General features: G+C 37.1%; 1 protein-coding gene and 1 long non-coding RNA gene across 3 annotated transcripts in view; one reads left to right on the top strand and one right to left on the bottom strand.

Moving 5' to 3' along the window:
- Nucleotides 1-19134, top strand: part of LOC309506943 — an 87554-nt gene that overhangs the window by 49264 nt on the left and 19156 nt on the right. The window lies entirely within an intron of this gene.
- The window catches only part of fat3a (FAT atypical cadherin 3a), a 160980-nt gene continuing 148008 nt past the window's right edge, over nucleotides 6163-19134 (bottom strand). The window contains exons 26-30 of one of the 2 annotated variants that reach the window (XM_082180841.1): nucleotides 18133-18806; nucleotides 14528-14638; nucleotides 13196-13255; nucleotides 9369-9404; nucleotides 6163-8130 (exon numbers count right to left, since the gene is read on the bottom strand). In XM_082180841.1, coding sequence (XP_082036967.1) covers nucleotides 7622-8130; nucleotides 9369-9404; nucleotides 13196-13255; nucleotides 14528-14638; nucleotides 18133-18806 — 1390 coding nt within the window. In that variant the 3' untranslated portion in view covers nucleotides 6163-7621. The remainder of the gene's footprint in view (nucleotides 8131-9368; nucleotides 9405-13195; nucleotides 13256-14527; nucleotides 14639-18132; nucleotides 18807-19134) is intronic. The other variant, XM_082180842.1, reaches the window with a different exon arrangement.

The following is a 19134-nucleotide window of genomic DNA, read 5'->3' as shown; positions in this document are numbered from 1 at the left end:
CCTATTCAAAACAATGTTCACACGGATCCATGATAACAGTGTCGTGTAAATGGCCCATTCCTTACTTTTAATAGTTTTTTAGATGTCGTTTACACAACATAGTTTTAATCTTAAAACGGACATTTTTAATATCTAACCATATCCCCCTAAACCTAACCCTACACATAACTTTGCCCTAAAATCTGAGGGAAATGATAGGTGTACAACACTGATGTAGAAGGTTGTAAGCCTAAACTTGACATCAACCGTAAACTTGTTCCTCAAATCTGATTGGTTGATTGGAATGTTGATCCAGGAACTTCTTGTACCTACTTGTTGAAATCACATTCATCTCGTGGGAAGGGGGATCTTTTTGACAACGTTGTCGTCTGTATGTGAAAAACTCAAAGGAAAATTTGTTATTTTTGCTTACAAATAATTCAGACTGTCCAATTCTTTTAAAAGAAGTTTCAATCATTAATAATTGATCATCACTATTGCTTGTGAGCAAATTTTCTTATACAGAAATGCGATATCCATTTAAATATTTTCACTGGAAAAACAAAAAATCATCACTATTATAACATTTCCATGAGTTTCTCAAACTCTTGTTTACTTCACTACTCAGAAATAAGAACAAAATCTATTTTCTCTCAGCCGCTGGTTTCGGAATAGAACCAAACCTCTTGTGCCATCAAACTAGCTCAGTAATCCTGAAGTTTTGCACGGTTCCATGTCCACCTGGTTTAATCGGGAGATTTTCTCATTAGAAGCCCATAAAGAGGTGAGAGCCACCGTTTAAAAGGGCGTCAATTTCTCTGGTCTCCAAAAGAACATGTACATCAGTTCAGCTGAAAAGACCCTTAAAGTCAAAGAAAAAAAAAAAAGAAAGATTGAGGACAAGAAATCGAAGCACCCTGTCATTCCAAGAGCCACAGCAGCGGAGAAGATAATGAGCCTCAGAAGCTCTCAAAGTGAGAGTCTGATTACACTCTAACCACACACACAAACACACACACAGACCTGATTAAATACCAAACCGCATACGTTCTCCTCGCTTCAAGAAAGAATACATAGTCCTGCTGTTCTGCGCGCACAGAGTGACAAATACTTTGCAAAATGGCAGAACGTGGCTGTAACAGCAGAACAATGCCTGCTTGGTACCTGGAAAGGAAAAACAAGAAGCAATATACATTTTTGAAAAAAGGACTGGATATCAATGCATCTATGGATGCGCAGTTAAGCTGGTTCGAGTCCCAAAAAGACTCAAGTTAAAAGCATTCCCAATACTGGCAGCTCATTGGATAGTGAAACAAGGTGGAATTTGTTGCGATATAAATGGTGGTCGAGTTCCACTTGTTGAAGCAATGAAGCCTCAAATTGAAGCATTTAACAAGTTGAACAAAATCATGTCTATCACATGGTTGTAAAATACAACCAGTGATGATTAATTTGATTCAGATGAAAGGAAAGCTGAAAGGAAATATTCACAAGACCAAGTGGAATCCGCGACAACTATAACGCCTCCTCCTTACAAAACAATCTATCCAACTTTGCCTGAACAATATACAAGTTCATCTAAACCTCTGACACAAACTCAAGCTTTGAGATCAAGTGGAGGTCCAGTTGACAAAGTGTATATTGCATCTGCACAAGCAGCTCCGATAATAACAAGATCTAAATCAGCCCAGCCAAACAGAGACATGCTGCGATGTCCACCAGCTCGTAATTATGGATCTGACTGGGGTGATGACGACATGATCACAGTTGACAAGATCGGTCCTGAATTTTCTTCACCTGCTGTTAAAAGGGAAGACTTACAATCTGAAATGATGACAGAAGAGAGACCATTCACTCCAGTAGAACGTCAAGCCATTCTCACAGCCTTGCCTCCTCTGAAGAGACAAGATCCAAACACAGAGTTTGGGCGAGATTTAGACTCTCTGGTTGGAGCACATCAAATGACATTAAGAGACATACACACCATTGTGAAAGCTAAAATCCCAAGAGACCGATGGGAACGCTTGCCAGCTTCGATAACAACAGCCCAATGGGTAGACTTTGGGGTTGACGGCCAGGAACGACTCCTGGGTCTTTGCCAAACATTAGATGAATTCCGAAAAGAAATCCAAGAAATCTTGGGAAGCGGTAAAATTCCATTCACATCAGTGACGTTGATTAAGCAAAAGGATGATGAATCTCCAGATGAATATGCTCTGCATAAGTGGAATGCTTATGAGAGATGGGCTCTCTGTGCTAAGAAACAACCGGACTGAGATGATGTACAGTTCACTGACACACTTGTGGATGGTTTTAGCAAAAAATACCAACAAGCCTTATCACTTGGAGTCAATCCAGGTGAAACATTTGACCAAATTATGCAATGGGCTGGCCGTCTAGAGATGGCTATGAGATCAAACAAGGAAGAAGGAAAGAAGCCAAATCGAAGAGGAGTGGTGACAGCTCAATACAACATGGACACAGAGAAGAGGGTGAAGATTTGCAGCAACCGTTGAAAGCGTGGCCACTTAAGAAGAGATTGATGGGCTAAAGGAGGTGGAGCAGAAGGTCAAGGTCCATCCTTTAAACAAGTCAGTGTGAAAAACCATGATGAAACCTCTCAAGGGAAGACGTGGACTGGTGACTGGAGGAGCAATGGTTCTACCTCGGAGACTCTTCTTTGTTGCAAGAGAAGTTACGACGCTATCTCACAATGCTGGACAAAGCTACCAAAGACAATAATAAGAAAGTGTGAGAAGCTCAACAGCAATGGGATGAAAAACACAACATTCCACATGTCTGGGATGAAATGGGATGAAAAACAACATTCCACACATTCCCGAGTTAAGCAGTTTTGTTATGGTCAAACATATTGCTAGGAAAGGATTAGGACCTAGGTGGGAGGGACCATATGAGATACTCTTTACAACTAAAACAAGTGTTTGTCTTAAAGGGAAGGGTGTAGGAACAGATAGATGGTATCATTGGTCACAAGTTAAACCTTGCTTAGTGAATGAACAAAATGATGCTGGCTTATGGCCTGAGATTGAGCACTGTTCATCCATTAACTTTAAAGATTGGGAAAATGAGTGATGATTATTTATTTTTCTGCTTCCATTTCAGGAATCAAGTCCATTGACATTGATTAGAGATGGTTGTAAGTTATTCTCGATACGATGGGATGTATTAGTTTTTCTTTTCTTAGATGATTGGGGTTTATTTTAAATGCATACACATATACGTGAAATGAGTATGCGGGAACATAAGATGGGTTGGGGTTCTTTGTTGATTTGTTCTTTGTTTTGTTTTTGTTCTCGTTTCTATTTCTATTCTTCTGTCCTTTATGTTTATTTCTTGGTCTATTTCTCCTCCTCACTATCGCTTCATTCGGTGGCCACTGGTGGAGTGACGGACTGTCGTAGTTCCAGAGGAGGGACTGAAGACTACATTTTCATCATTTAATATTGTTTTTAGTATTATTATTACTTTTGATTAATATTCATAATCAGTAGTATTATGTATCTGTATTATTACTTTTTATATACATTCATAATCATTGTATTTTATGAATCATACTGTTCTTGAATACACATGTGTGGGAGAGACTTTGGGATAAGCTATAGACTGCATGTGAGAGAGTGTGTGCTGGAGTTAGACTGAAAGTATATGCAGTGTATAGTTTCCACCGGGATTGGATTTACATACATGTTAATGGAAACCATATGTTCCTCTGGTACTGTATGTGTTCCTATGGTAATGTAGTTTTTTTGGGGGGGGGCAGTAGCATATAAAGACCGAGCTCTTTGTCCAGAGGACAGAGATAAGATGATGAGAAGCTGGAATGAAGACCTTTGTTTGGTCCATTGTCACTCCCTCCTATGTCTTATATTATAAAAATAAATAAATTAGAGATCTCTTGACAGAATAACTGGTGTCTGTTTCCATGAAATCAAACAATAACGGGAAAAGCAAGATTTTTAAATCTACAGATGCAATATTATAATGTATACTGGCTAACACTTTACAATAAGGTTAATTAGTTAACATTAGTTAATGTATTAACAAGTATGAACTAACAATGAACAATACATTTGTTACAGTATTTATTCATCTTTGTTAATGTTACTTATTAAAAATACATAGTTCATTGTTTGTTCATGTTAGTTCACAGTGCATTAACTAATGTTAACAATTAGCAAATGTAAATAATGTATTAGTAAATGTCGAAGTATTGTTCATTCTTAGTTCATGTTAACTAAGGTAGTTAACTAATGTTAACTAATGAACCTTATTGTAAAGTGTTACCTGTGATTACAATTATTCATGAGACCATACACATTATTATAGGATGAATTAGAAAGTATAATTAATGCATTGAAAATACTTTTTTGATGCATTTTATAAAAGTATATATAAATGCTTTAAGTAAAGTGTCACCGTTTTTTTTTTTTTAAGAAAGTGAACCAAAAAGATCATTAACAATAAAATGAGACATTTAGTAAGAAGAAAGTAAATGTAGGGTTAACATTGATTTTTATGTTGTCTTTGAGAAAATCACCCATAAACTTAAAAGCGATATTCAGTTTGATCAATATTCTTTTTTTTTATTTTAGCATTGATAAAAAATTAAAATAAAATAAAAAAAACAACAAAAACAAAACAAAAATCCAGGATTGAAGAAAAGCATTTTACACTTACACTTAATACTGTTTTGCACAGTCAACAGAACAACATGAATCAAACATGAAATTAAAACGAATCAAACAAACAAATTAATAAAAATAAACCCCCCTGCACAAAGGTGGCAGAAGTAATTCCCTTTTCTATAATATAAACTTGGTGAAACAAAATAAAAATACAATACAAAAAAAGATGAGCAGAAAAACTGATATTTTGAAAAAGTAAAACGCAGTTTTCTACTGTGAAAAAAGGAGCAAAAAAAAAAAGAAAAAAAAAGGAAGATGCACACAAGCCAAAGCATGTGTGATCACATCTGTTAAAAATGTCAGCAAAGTTACGTGAGTTTGCGTGTTTGTCCTTTTCGTCCATGCCAAACGCTCGCAGGATGTACAAACCCTGCCATGATTGCAGTTCAATATCTACAAAATCTGGATTTGAACAACTTACTTATATACACTGTACAACAATTTGTCAAAATTACAGCTTTTACAAAAAAATTGATCCGCCCAATGGCATTCAAAATTACAGTGCGCGCTCTCAAATCAGCTCACGGCAAACACCTCAATCATGTTCCCTTCGGGGTAAAATGCCATTCCAATCCAAAGTTGGTCCACAATATCATTCCTCTCTCTCCCTCGTTCTCCTTTTGATTTATATTTTATTGATTTTCACTTTCTATACATTTTCTTTTCCCTGCATCTTTTATTCAGTATTCTGTTTCAGGACTTGGCATTTCCCTCTTTTCTGACTTGCTGTTATTGCTTTCGCTCTCTCATTCCGCTCCTTTCTCTGGTTTTGGATCGGTAAAGAACCGGAGGAGGTTTGGACTGCAAGCTACTACAGGCATGTGTCATTCTTGCATTGTAAGTGCCTGTGAACACACAAACATTATTGGACACTGTGATGATATTCTGCTTATGGCTTTCTGATATGCAATTGTGGGGGGGGGGGGGAGAGACGTAACTTACAGAAGAGTGTCGCCCACGTTCCATTAAAACACTCACACGCATCGAAATGATCAGCTTGAAAAATAGTGCTATTCAGGATCCGATTAATGCTTCACATGAAAGACGACGCTGCTACCAGTCCAGGGACTTAAATATGGCATGACAGAATTATTTCAGACCGGGCCACTGTAAATCTGAACATACTGTATCGTCCATTAGTTTAGTGCAAAAAAGTCAATGCATAAAAAAAAATAATAAAAAAAAAATTTTGGGAAGATACAGAAAACATGTGCTTTTTGACCATTTATAGACAACGGATTCAAATTCATGTTCTGTTCCAAAACATAGTGAGCTGCCTTCTAAGGTGGCTTCCCAACTGAAATGGTCCCTCATAAGTGAGCAATTTGGAACGATCTACAAAGACAGCAACTAAACAGAATATTAATTTGCTGAAACAAACAAACAAACAAAAAGAAATGGCTTAAACCAGCCTAGGGTGGCTGGCTGGTCTCACAGCCTGGCCAAGCTGGTTACACGGATGTCTTTTTTGGGGGTGTTTATAGGGGGTTTGGGCTCTTGGGAAACCAGTTGGCTGACCAGCTAAACATCTCCTTGCTGAGAGGACTGTGAAACTAGTTTAAACCAGTTAAGACCAGAAAACCCCCGTAGGTTGGTTTAAGTCTTGGTTTTCTTCAGCAGAGATGTAGAGTTTGATGCTAAGCTGTATCACACATAGATATTGCCTAAGAGTTATTTAAAAAAAAAATTATATACAACCATTTCTAATTATTATTATTTTTATTGAATGAAATATAAGTATATTTATAGTCGACACTCGACATGCTCGACTTGTCCGCCATCTTGGATTCATTGTTTTTTTTGCAATCCATTCTGGTAAGTAAATGTGCAATGCCACCTTAGAATTTTAAAGCGTTCATCGTTTTGTATTTAAATGTGTACACTGTTTTTTATTTATTTTTTAGGTTGGGTATGCCCTTGTGAAAAATAAACAAACTAAAATATATTTGAAATACATTTATTTTATGCAAAGTATACTACAAATACATTTACATATTGATGTACTTAATATAAATACCCTGCAACTGTACTTTTGATATACTAAACTGATAAACTTAAAGTCTGCTAAATTGGAACAACTAATTTGTACTTAATGTACTTTAGTTATCCAGAAATAGTGCTTAAGTTCAACTAAAGATATACTTAAGTGTATTTGATTGTGCTAAAGTGGAACTATTGCAAGTATAGGTTCACTTTAAATATCTTGCATAGATATTATACAGAGATCATTCTATCCTTACTAATAGGGATATTAAATCACATTTTAGGCTTAATAATAAGACGTGCATTGTAAGCACTCCAAATAAAGTTTAATTATAATATTTATATAAGTTAAGTCTCAAGCGATATGTCAGTAAATATGTTCATGGATTTGTAGTATACTTAGTATGAAATAAAAGTATTTTAAATACATTTTTATTTATTTTTTTAAACTAGGGTGACTATTGATTTTTATTCTTTATTGTATGTAATTGTAAGTTTTGTTTACATAAAATAAAATTGTAAACAATTAGGACAAAACGAGGCATCTTAAAAGCCAGCATAAAGCGGTCTACATAGGTAGCTTACTAGGTTTCAGAACAGATCCAGGTTTTAAACTCACAAACGGCAGCACCAAACAAATAAGGAACCGGACGGAACAATGAAATGCACCAGGGCGATTTCTGAAAACACATCTACAGATCATTGGTCTCCGTTCACTATTACGTTTCTTGTTGCTTTAATCGTATGGTCTCCACCCATGACATCACTTTCGCCACTTCCTGTGCTTTAATAAGTGGGCTGCTCATGCAGAGGGCAGCGCTGAGAGTCTGTCTGTGGCATCGGCGGTCCTCCGTCTCGCTTTAGTCTCACAGACGCCAGAGTTTGGTGTCCTTTATGTCTGAAAACACGTCCTGCTAATGTCAGTAACTGCGTCTTTAGTTCCCGGTGGCGTGTCAGACCTCAGTCTGCTGTGTATGCGGGTGCATGTGCGCGTCCTCCAAACTGTCCAAGCTTCCTCCCGTCTCAGAGTCTTCGAACCCACAGGGCACTGAGGAAACGTCGGAGGCAGAGGAGGCGTTGACGGACAGGTGCTCGTCCCTGCCTGTGAAAGTGCTAAACTCCTCCCCCGCGGAGCCGAGCGGCAGCTGATGCGGGGGCAGGTATTGGCTGGGGTGGAAGTGTGGGCGGGGCTTGCGGTCCCCGCTCAGCGTGCTCTCTCTCGAGGCGTGTTGATTGGAGGGCGAGGTGTCGTATTCCTCGGTGGGAAGGGGCGGGGGAAGCTGGTCCTGGGACATAAACTCCTCCTCCTGAGGAGGCGGGTAGTCACTGTCGATGTCGAACCCGCCGAGGTAATAGTCAGATTCTAAAGTCACGCCCACCTCGCTGGTCTCATAGGTGGGGACTTCCTCGATGTCAGGTAGGCGTGTATTCGGCAGCCAATCGGAAGTGTCCCAGTGGTACGCTGGAGAAACAGGAAACAGGAAGTTAGTAAACATCGAGTGAACGAACAGCTAACGGGGTCCTTCGGTAGGTTCGGAATCGTGTTGGGCTGCATGCTCGACCATTCTGAAGAGAGGTTAACAGGTTAAATTTCGGTCCTGTCCCAAATGATACACTTGTCGAGACCGTAGGGTGTCCCATTTGCAACCTATACTCATTGGAAAGATGTGCGCCTATCTGCAATTTAGTAAAACTCTAAAAACGTACCTATACATGCAATTCACTGTAATGAACACTAGTTGCAGTAAAAAAATAAAATAATAAAAAAATATTCCTGTTCATACAAAGTATGATTACAGGGGATTATCGATTAATAAAGACTTATTTTCAAGGGGTTCCTTGCACAATACTATGTTATGATTTCGAAACCACAATGTAATTTTTGTAAAAGTTTAAAAGTTGTAAATGAAACAGATGAAAGTACGTTTTACAAGAAAATACTATTTCAGTCTTTCTACTTCAAATTTTCAAGTTTAATTCAATGTTACTTGCCATATCTTTGTAATTATTTGCGAAATTTACTAGCAATTTCTCAAAATTTTTAGATATCGCCCAGAGATGTCGGCACAGGCACATTTTTCGAATGAGTCTGGGATTCCCATTTGTGATGTGTTTTTTGGGGGATTTGGGACAGGAACATTAAACTGAACATTTTTGAGAGTGAGTGGACATGCCTGCAAGGTGATCAAAGACACAGCCAGGGGTCAAGAGGTCAAGGTTCAGAGGACGTGTTGTTGACACAAGCGAAACATTCATCAAAAATGCAAACCAAAATAAATGAAGGTGAGGATTGCATGCAGCGATGCATGAAACACAGAAGCGCAGGGACGCACACGCACACAAACACACTGTACACGACCTAATCCTCGCTATCAGAAAACATCGATATCAAACAAAAGAAAAACACAAAGTCAGCAATGGAAGCACTGCGGGGGAAGAGACAGACGAAAAAGAGAGGAAAGGGGTGACGGAGGACTGCAGGTACTCTGATGTGTGTGTGTGTGTGTGTGTGCGCTCATCGACAAAGAGCATCTCGCTGCTGGATGATGTGACACTTCCCAGAATGCAATAGCTCAGTTTGTCAGCAATACGGAAAGGGAGAGCGAGAGAGGAAGGAATAGACAGAGAACAAAGTCTGAGTGCAAGAACTCCGGGAGATTTAGCTGAACAAAGCAGGAGGAAAGAGAGAATGTGAATCACCTCTGTTGAAGTTTTGACCTTGATCCATAACGGACACTGGTAGGCAGAAAAGAAGCAGAAAGACAGAAAGACAGATTTGTGGGTCAGCACCAAACCCATCCTATATCCTGAACTGTGTTTATGTACAAACACCATATTCAAATGCATCAACATTGCATGTAGAAGTGTGTGGTCTGTGATATTCTGGTGCATGTGATACCAAGGGGTTTGGGTTTTGTTTGAATTTAAGCGATTCTGAATCCGCTTATCGATTCCAATTCTTATCGATTACACTGCATACTCTTTTTATAAATAAAATATAGATGAATCCTTATTAAAGTTATTCAGTAAGGATAAGTGAGTGATTTATTTTGATCTTTGATTACCATAAATGACACAGATGGCAGCAGGTTTATTAGGCTGCTGTCACTTTAAGAGCTGCACGGATCCAATATACCGTGACATGCGTTTTCTTTCTCAACTGTTAACGTTTACGTACACTTAAGACAACCGATTGTGTTCACAAGGATATTTTGACATCAGTTTGTATGTATTTGCCCATTCAAGCACAAGATGACGCTAAATAGAACTAAATTCAATATTCACACACTATATGAGCTTTGGCTTTCTGTGTGCGCGCTTCGTTTGTGCGAGAGCTGAATTGAGTTCTCTTCCGTGTTTTCCTGCGCTTGAGCAGTTTAAAAATCACATTAATATGCGCACACAGGAATCAATAAGAGGAATCGAAATGCACGTCTTTTTCGAATCCACAGTTCTTGGAAATTTTGAACCGTTTCTAGATACCCAACCCTAGTGATAACCATACAAATATAAAACATGGTTTCAGTTTTATTCTACTATAACTGGGTTAACATAATAGAGGGAAACAAAAGTAAAACAAAACTAGATTATTTCTTTTTCTGAAGAAAATATGCATTACCACAACTGATTTCGAGGTGTTGCCAGGGTGTTGCTATGCAGTTGTTTTTTAGCCTGTTACTATGCAGTTACTAGAGTGTTCTGGGAGGTGGCTTATTCCTGAAAAGCTAAAATATGAGATTTAAAGTCATCCTGTGGTGAAAATCAAGCTTTTAATGTTGTTTATATGTCTATGTGGTGTATATATGTCTACGAGTAAATCTCTGAGCTGGTGTGAGGGAGTGGAGGTGGGGCTAATTTGCATATTCATAGAACCGCGTATACTAAATGAGGCAAGGGTGTAGAGTTACATTCAAGCTATTTTAAGGCATGAAGATTTTTTTTTTTCAAGGAAAAAACTTTTAAATATATCATTTTGGTGATCAAAGGTGAGTTTTAAGGGATACAATTATTGACTACAGGGGGACATTAAGTAGCACAAACAAGGACCAAATTTAAATATTTAGGGTTAGGGTTTATTCAAATCACTAATACCAAGTATGAGCACTAGTAAAAGTGATAAGAAGATTAAGAATGCTGCTTATACAGTTTATTGTTACAATGAAATGAAAATGTTTATTTAATAGTAACAGTAGTAGGCTATATAAGAGAAATTATAGTTGCCATGGTAAATATTTGTAAGGGTAAGAGAAAACACAGCAATGGAGACTAAAAACAGAGAGAGAATGGTGCTGTAAAAATGTGCACATTCCTTCCCAGCTTATTAAAGTGCCCATGTTTGATCTTCATCAGTATGCGTTTGATTGAATGTGATTAAGTTAGGGCTGAAATGTAATTTAAATGTGGACCAAGAAAAGTAAGTGCGAGTCTGTAGTCCATTACTGAGTAGAAAAACAAGCACACATACACTCATTATCTGTTACAGTGCCTCAGAGCCATACAAACTAAATTCTGCAAATTAGATTTAAATCTTTGTCCTACAAGATTGGAGGAAACCTTTTGGACTAAAAATAAATACAACATCACTTTAGAGATTGTGTACATCAACTAAAACATATGTAAATCAATCCAAATGTTTTAATTCTGTCATAATTTACTCACCCTCATGTAGTTTCAAACCTGTAGGAATTTCTTTCTTCTGCTGAACACAAAATATATTTTGAAGAATGTCAGTAACCAAACATTTGATGGGCCCCATTGACTTCCATAGTATAAAAAAATAATAAAATAATACGATGGTCAAATGTTTGGTTACCGACATTCTTCAAAATATCTTCTTTTGTGTTCAACAGAAGAAAGAAACTTATACAGGTTTGGAACAACTTGAGGGTGAGTAAATTATGACAGATTTTTCATTTTTGAGTGAACTATTGCTTTAACTAATATAAAAGAAACCACAGACACAAAATATAAGCTAGTCATTGTGTTCTGTTTTTAAAGGTGCACTAAGTAGTTTTGTCCACTTTAAAGCAATGTTATTATTGTTAACTAAATCTAAAACAAAAACAGTTAAAAAAAATTTTGACGAAACACTTTAATTAAAAATTTCGAATAGTTGAAATAACTGAAATAGTTAAGTTGAAGTGCTAAAATACTAAAACTGAAATATATATTAAATCTATACTGACATATTAAAAAATAACAAACTAATAAAAATGACCAAAGCACATAATAAAAATATAAAAATAAATCCTAATTCAAAATACAACTAAATAATAAAACAATATATAAATAATACTAAAACAACACTGCTTTAAAGCATGTATGGGAATGCTTATGCTAAAAAGATCTTTGTATCAGCCAATGAAATCAAAGATCACTCCATGGACCTTTTAAATATACAGCTGAAGGACTGAAGGACTGCTAGGACAATATGAAGCAATGGTTTTAAAATATGTAAATATGAACTAGTTTTGAAATGTCTCAGCATGAACTAGTTTCAAGATTCAGGAGTTTGTTAGATTTACAACCTCTAAATCAAAGGACAAGCTCAAACAAGCTCATCAGCCTACATTACTTTAGCATATCTAGCTTTGAAGATACACTTGAAAAGATATTTTTTTGTTTTTTACAACTTCAAACGTGTGTGTTTGCAAGACTTGCGCTCTTCCATTGAGGGTAATGTATGATCTGGGGATGTGCTTGTAGGTTTGTGTTCGTCAGAGAAAATATTTGAGCAGAGACTGTGTGTGTGTGTGTGTGTGTGTGTGTGCTGTATCATCTTGCTGACTGAGGTGACGCTTCTCCACATGAGTAAGGCTGTCTCATTCACACACACACACACACACACACACACACACACACACACACACACACACACACACACACACACACACACACACACACACACACACACACACACACACACACACACACACACTAATATTACAATATTTATAAAGCAATGTTACTTTTTGGTATTGTACTTAACTATATTTTAGGAAGAAAGCAACTGAAAAAAAGAACAATTCAGAAATAAAAATCCTTAAAATGTATAAATTTTTTATTAAGACTAAAAGTTCAAAAAGTTGTATTTAAAGGGACAGGGTTTGGGTTAGTTTGTAGTCATTATAATATGACGGCTGTCAATTTAAACTAATTGTTGATTATTCAAAAAAATTAAATGCTTTAAAAATACGTATTAATGTGAAATGGATGCAAAATTAATTTTGAATTATATTTACTTGAGGGATATTTCTATCAAATATTGATATGCATTTAATCATGAAAGCTTCAAACGATTAATCTGCATACAATGCGATAAAATCCATTAATCATTTATATGACTGACAACCCTAATAAAAGTCTATGATGCACATGTAGAGTGCCTAGTAAGAGTGTAATCAACAAAACAAAAAAAAAGAGAGAAAGAAAGAAAGTGTGTGTTTGTTTGAGTTCAAAGGTTTGTTCGTGTGTCTTCAAGCGCTTTTAAGGAAGATGCTTCAGAATCCAGCGGTGGGAAAGAGTACCTTCATTCTCAATCGTGTCGACTGCATCATTGACCAGCCGAATTACCGTCACTATGGAAGCTTGGAAAGAGAAAGCAATGAAGACCAGTCAGAAACTTTCACACACCCACACACACACACACACACGCACACGCACACACGCGCACACGCGCACACGCGCGCACAGGAGAACCCAAACAAACCCACAGACTAATCAAACTGAAGAATCAACTCCACAATATCTGTTACACTGTTGGTCCACTGCAGAAGCTTCTGTGCCCTGATTGGCTGCTGATGAATTTAGCTGTGACCAATGAAAGGCAAGCATGGCATCATTCCAGCGAATCTGAGGAGAGATGGTGGTGATGTGACCAACACACAAACTCACATCCACACCTGCTGCATTCAAATCAGATCAGAATAATCGTATTTACGGGATTAGAGACTACAATGTCGTATTTAACAGTGGATTATTAAACTATGGATTTATTTGCGCTGCCAATTAAAGAATCATGCAGGAAAAATAGACAGATGAAAGAGTCTGACCAGTATTTTTGTGGCAAACATAACTTGACGATACTTGAATGTTATATTCTAAAACGTAAATTACCAATAGCGAAAACGCATTTTTTTAAAAAGCGGTTATGTTCATTTTTGAAAACGTACATTTACTTGCACAGTGGTAGTGATAAATAAAATACAAAAGAATTGGTACGCTATAATACATCATAATAGTGAATGTTGATTATAGAATTTGTATTATGAAGCAATAAATCTACTATACTACTTTAAAAAAAATACTACTTTTACTGATTTATGAGGCAGCAGGTCTGTGATAAAACTACGTTTCCCATAATTCTCTGCTGCAGATTTGAGTTTGGGCCAATTACGCATTGAAAGTTCAAGGTATTAAATGATAAATAATAAATGAGCAAACACACAGATGAAGGATCAATTGCAAACAGTATACGCATTTCTTTTGCTCTTCAAAAAAAAAAAAAAAAGGTTTGCAAAAAGTGAGAAACATGAAATTGACTGACATAACCAAAATAACTTGAAAGAATATCAGGTCGTAATTACGATTTCTGAAGTTTTCAGGCCGACTTGAGAGCAGCAACACACACACACACACACACACACACACACACACACACACACACACGCACGCACACACACACACACACACACACGCACGCACGCACCTCTAACAACCAATCTGACTCAAAATATTCACTCCATTAACAAAATGATGATGAGGATGACTGTATGAAGAGTCCTGAAGAAAGATGCATGTTGTTTTATCCTTTCATGATGAGTAGGAACAACAGTAAACACACACACACAGTGTCTTACCGTTATCATCACAGGAATCAGACTGAAAGGAGCTCAGCGATTGGACCTCGGAGTTGCTGCCCTTGTTACTGCCAGAGAAACATGTGACCTCCTCCAGCAAATCCACTTTACCTAAACACAAAAGATCAGGATGTCAACTAATCACAACTTCTGTAACTTTCAATAAACACACACACACACACACACACGTTTCGAATCTCCACGCCATTACAAGTCCCTTCTCTGATGTTTGTCTTTTAATTTCTTTCCTTTCCCAGACATTTTTTTGCTTTGATCTTTTCTTTAATGGTTTCATGGTAACGACTGCATATAATTGTCTCACTTTGCATTTCACAGGTGGAGATTTTTAAGACCTAAGAGGGTTTGAATGGAGGACACCACACACCACAAGGAAATGAAAAATGAAGTACTTATTGGCGGTAAAATGCCTCGGAGGATTCAGATGGGGGAGAATTTAATGCCAGAGGGAGAATGGCTTTTGCCATCCGCTTTTCCACTAAACGGAGCCCATATACATACTTCCATAACCACTTTTCTTTCAGTATTTATCGACGTGAACTGTTATATCAAGTCTTTTAAGGGAAAGGTTTTTTTTTTTTTTTTTTTACTATAGGACTTTTCTCTCTCTCAAAAGCACTCCCATGAGCCGTTCACAGATCGCCTGATGAATAATGCAAATAAAAAGGGTATGTTTTGTTTCTAACGAAATTTACATTTTTATGCAGCAAGGATGCATTCAACTGAAAATTGTCAGTAAAGACATCTATATTGTTGAAAACGATTTCTATTTCTAATAAATGCTGTTCTTCTGAACTTTCTGCTCAAAGAATCCAAAAAAAAAAAAAAAAAAAAGGATCAAGTTTTCCACAAAAATATTATGCATCAAATCAGCATATTCAAATGATTTCTGAAGGATCATGTGACACTGAAGACTGGAGTAATGGTGCTGAAAATACAGCTTTGCATCAGAGGAACACATTACATTTTTAAATATATTACAATGGAAAGCAGTTATTTTAAATTGTAATAATATTTTACAATATTACTTTTTTACTGTATTTGTTATCAAATAAATGCAGGCATGGTGATTATAAGGAACTTGTAACAGTATTGTGTATTTAAGAGTTCCGTTTGAGATGGTTTGGAGTATAATAAATAATGGTTTCAGCTGAGATAAAAAGTTGAGGTACATTCCTAATAAAGATCTGTCCACAGATCCACAACAAGCTTTATCTCCTCAAGAAATATTCCCAAATACATCTGCTGGAAGTCACCTTGGATAAGAAACCATGAAAACAACAACAACAACAACAACAACAACAACAAAAAAGGCACATAGAACACAAACATTGTAATAAAAAATATGTTTAAGCAAAATACAAAAAGAAACGTAGTGTATGTATGTATGTATGTATGTATGCATGTATGTATGTATGTATGTGTGTATGTATGTGTATATATATATACACATACAGTACTGATCCTGACTGAATAACTTCCGTAACTATAATAAGTGTTATTTTACATTTAATTAATAAAAACAAAACAGCTGGGGTGTATGCAGCTGCAATAATGTTTTGTTAAATATGTTTGATATGTTTTTTTGTTTTGTTTACCTCATTGGAATCGAAACTGGGAATCGATAAGAATCTGAATCGATAAAAATCAAACAATACCCAATCCTAAATATAATTAGCATGTATAAACAAGAGCCAGGGGTTGTGTAAAACTTTAACGTAGCTATATGATTACAGCTCTATTTCCATGTCTTTTTTATTATTATTTGGTTTACAAAAAAAGCAACATTAAATTAACCATAAATTGAAAGCTTTTACTCCTTAAAACGGTTTCCACCTGCTGCTAAGTTTTCCAGTTTTTAGCTGTAACCTTCATATGAAAGTGTATTTTGATTTGATTTACCGAAAAAACATCATTAAACAAAGAAGAACTTAGCTAGTGGGAAGCTGGAGGCGGAAACGGCTTCAGCAAATACAAGCTTTTTCCTCCTGTACGCTTCTGCCGTAACTGTCACAGCAGGAAACAGAGCTGAGTTTAAGAAGATAAAAGTGTGGAGCTCCGCCATTACATACACTGATAACACCAAATCTGGCAGCAGGTTTTGTTATCTACGCTGTAAACAGTCATAGGTCGCAAAACCATCAATGCACCGGTGTACAGTTTCAATGCTTTGGCGTTCTTAGTGTTGGCGTGTATAGGGTTCATTAAAAGTCTGAATATAAAAAATGTGCATGGGCATGCCAAAAGGCTCATGGGGGTTACTGAGATACCAGCGGGTGTGTGTGTGTGTGTTTGTGGAACAGCAGTGATCTCAGTCAATCTCTGAGCAGTGTGAGGTTAAATGCAGTTAAATACGATATTTAAATAAAACATGTTAAGGGAAGGATGGATTTTTCATAGTTGACAGGCATGAACTGATCAAAGCCCTCTGATAAATTCACACTGGCAAACACATTTTTGCATAATCAAAATATGCGTACACACACTCCAGACTACGTGAGAGATGCGGAGAGGAGTTGCATAATTCTGCCTGGAGTGAGAAATGTTTTTTTTATTTTTTATATCTTAAACCAGAGGGTCAATGCATTACAATTATAATGCACTTTAACATCCCATAGTGCAACGGATGTCAGCAATAATACACACACTACTTGAAATAGACCACTAGCAGTGTACAGGAAAGAAAGATGGGATTTGTGCAATATTATTGGAAAGAAAACAATATACAACAACACTAACATAATACTAATAATATTCTTTAAATATTCTAAATGTAGGGTTCTTTTAGAAAAAAGATATATGCAAAATGTATTTAAAATTAAGATTTTGTATATACTTTACAAGCCCCATTACTATAATTATCCTGCTATTAATATTACAATAATTTAATACATGATATTAAAATTATATTTATAAATATATTCTAAGACAAAAAAAGAGAATTTGGGAAATATATTACTGTAAAGATAATGATCAAATATACAAATTGTTTAGTGAACATAAATAATAAAAGAATGAGTTATTTAAAATGACAATAATAATAATAATAAAGTCTTTGAATTTTTTATTTTTTTTATGTATAAATGCTTTTTAATGTATTTAAAAAAAGAGCATCTTTATACATGCATAATTACTATCCTTCTTTAGCTATTAATTTTACAATTACATATATGATATTAATATAATGTTGAGATATATATATATATTTAATTTAATTAAAAAAGAGGTAGAATTTGGGAAATATTACTGAAAAGAAAAAAATTAAATACATAAAAAGTTTTGTGAAAATGAATGATAATTAATGATGAATTAATGACAAATGACCGATTTAAAATGACATACTATAAATAAATAAATAAATAAATAAATAAAAGTCTGTGAATTTTCTTCATTTGGGGTTATATTTGGTATATGATTTTTTTTTCTCTTAATTTAGTTTGAATATAAATGCATATAATTCTGCTGCTATTAATATTCCAGTCATATAATATATTAAATTAAAATGATATCTACAAATATATTTTCCACTCAAATACTCTGCTACGCACACAAATACAGCACATATATGACCGATATCTCTCTCTCACCCTCGTCTTCCCAGGGGCTCTTCCGCAGCGAGTCGCAGTCAGACCGGCACGGGGAGACGGGGGGCAGATTGGGGGCGACGCTGCACACGACCACGCCCCTCCGGTTGGTCCCGCCCAGGATCCGCGGCGACTCCGACGGATGGAAAGTGCTCATTTCCGTCAGCTCCGGGCCTCGGCAGTCCCCGTGCCTCTTCTCCAGGGTCCCCCGAGGGTCTCCGGGGAAACACGGCGTGTACGCCATGGGCCTGACGGGCACCTGAGGCGGGCCGCTCAGGCTTCCCTCGGTGTACAGGCTGATGGGCTCTCCGATGGCACAGCGCAGGGGCGGGTAGTGCCCACCGTTGGCTTTGTGCAGGAGGGCGGCTGTAGCCGGATCCTGAACCATGGAGAGGTTGTTCCGGGAATAGCTCTTCTGGAACACCTTCTTCCGGAAGGCGATGAAGAGGAGGATGAGGGTGAGGATGAGGAAGAGAACGACGGCGATGCCGATGAGCTCCTCCTTCCCGACGTATGCGTGTCCGGCCTGCATGTCCGGAACCAGCACCGGGCGAACAGAACAAGCGCTGCCCACGAAACCAGGCGTGCAGTTGCAGTAGAAGGAGCCGAACGTGTTGACACACACGCCGCCGTTCTCGCACAGCTCGCGTTCACACTCGTTCACGTCTTCTTCACACCTGCAGAGGGGAAATGAACACTCAGTGGTTATCAGGGCTCACTGGGTTTCACTGCATCAGTTTAGTGCCCTTGGCCTGCTTTCAAATTTATTGTGACTCGGCAGAAATGCATCAGTCTATAAAAAAAACTGACAGTGTATCCGAAAAGCTGGCATGATGGGATTAGTTCACAGCCTAAAGTAATCCGACTGTCTACACTGAAAGTGAAAATGCTGCGCGACACCACACGATAACAGCCAATCGGGACTTATTGTTGTTACACATTTGGAGCTGGATTTTTGGACCGGTGAGATTTCATTGTGGGCGGTTAGAAACTAAGCAGACTGCC

This window comes from Leuciscus leuciscus (genome assembly GCF_965113295.1).
Source record: "Leuciscus leuciscus genome assembly, chromosome: 9".
Lineage (NCBI taxonomy): Eukaryota > Metazoa > Chordata > Actinopteri > Cypriniformes > Leuciscidae > Leuciscus > Leuciscus leuciscus.
Note: the sequence above shows the minus strand (reverse complement) of the source record. Positions and strands in the feature narration are given on the sequence as shown.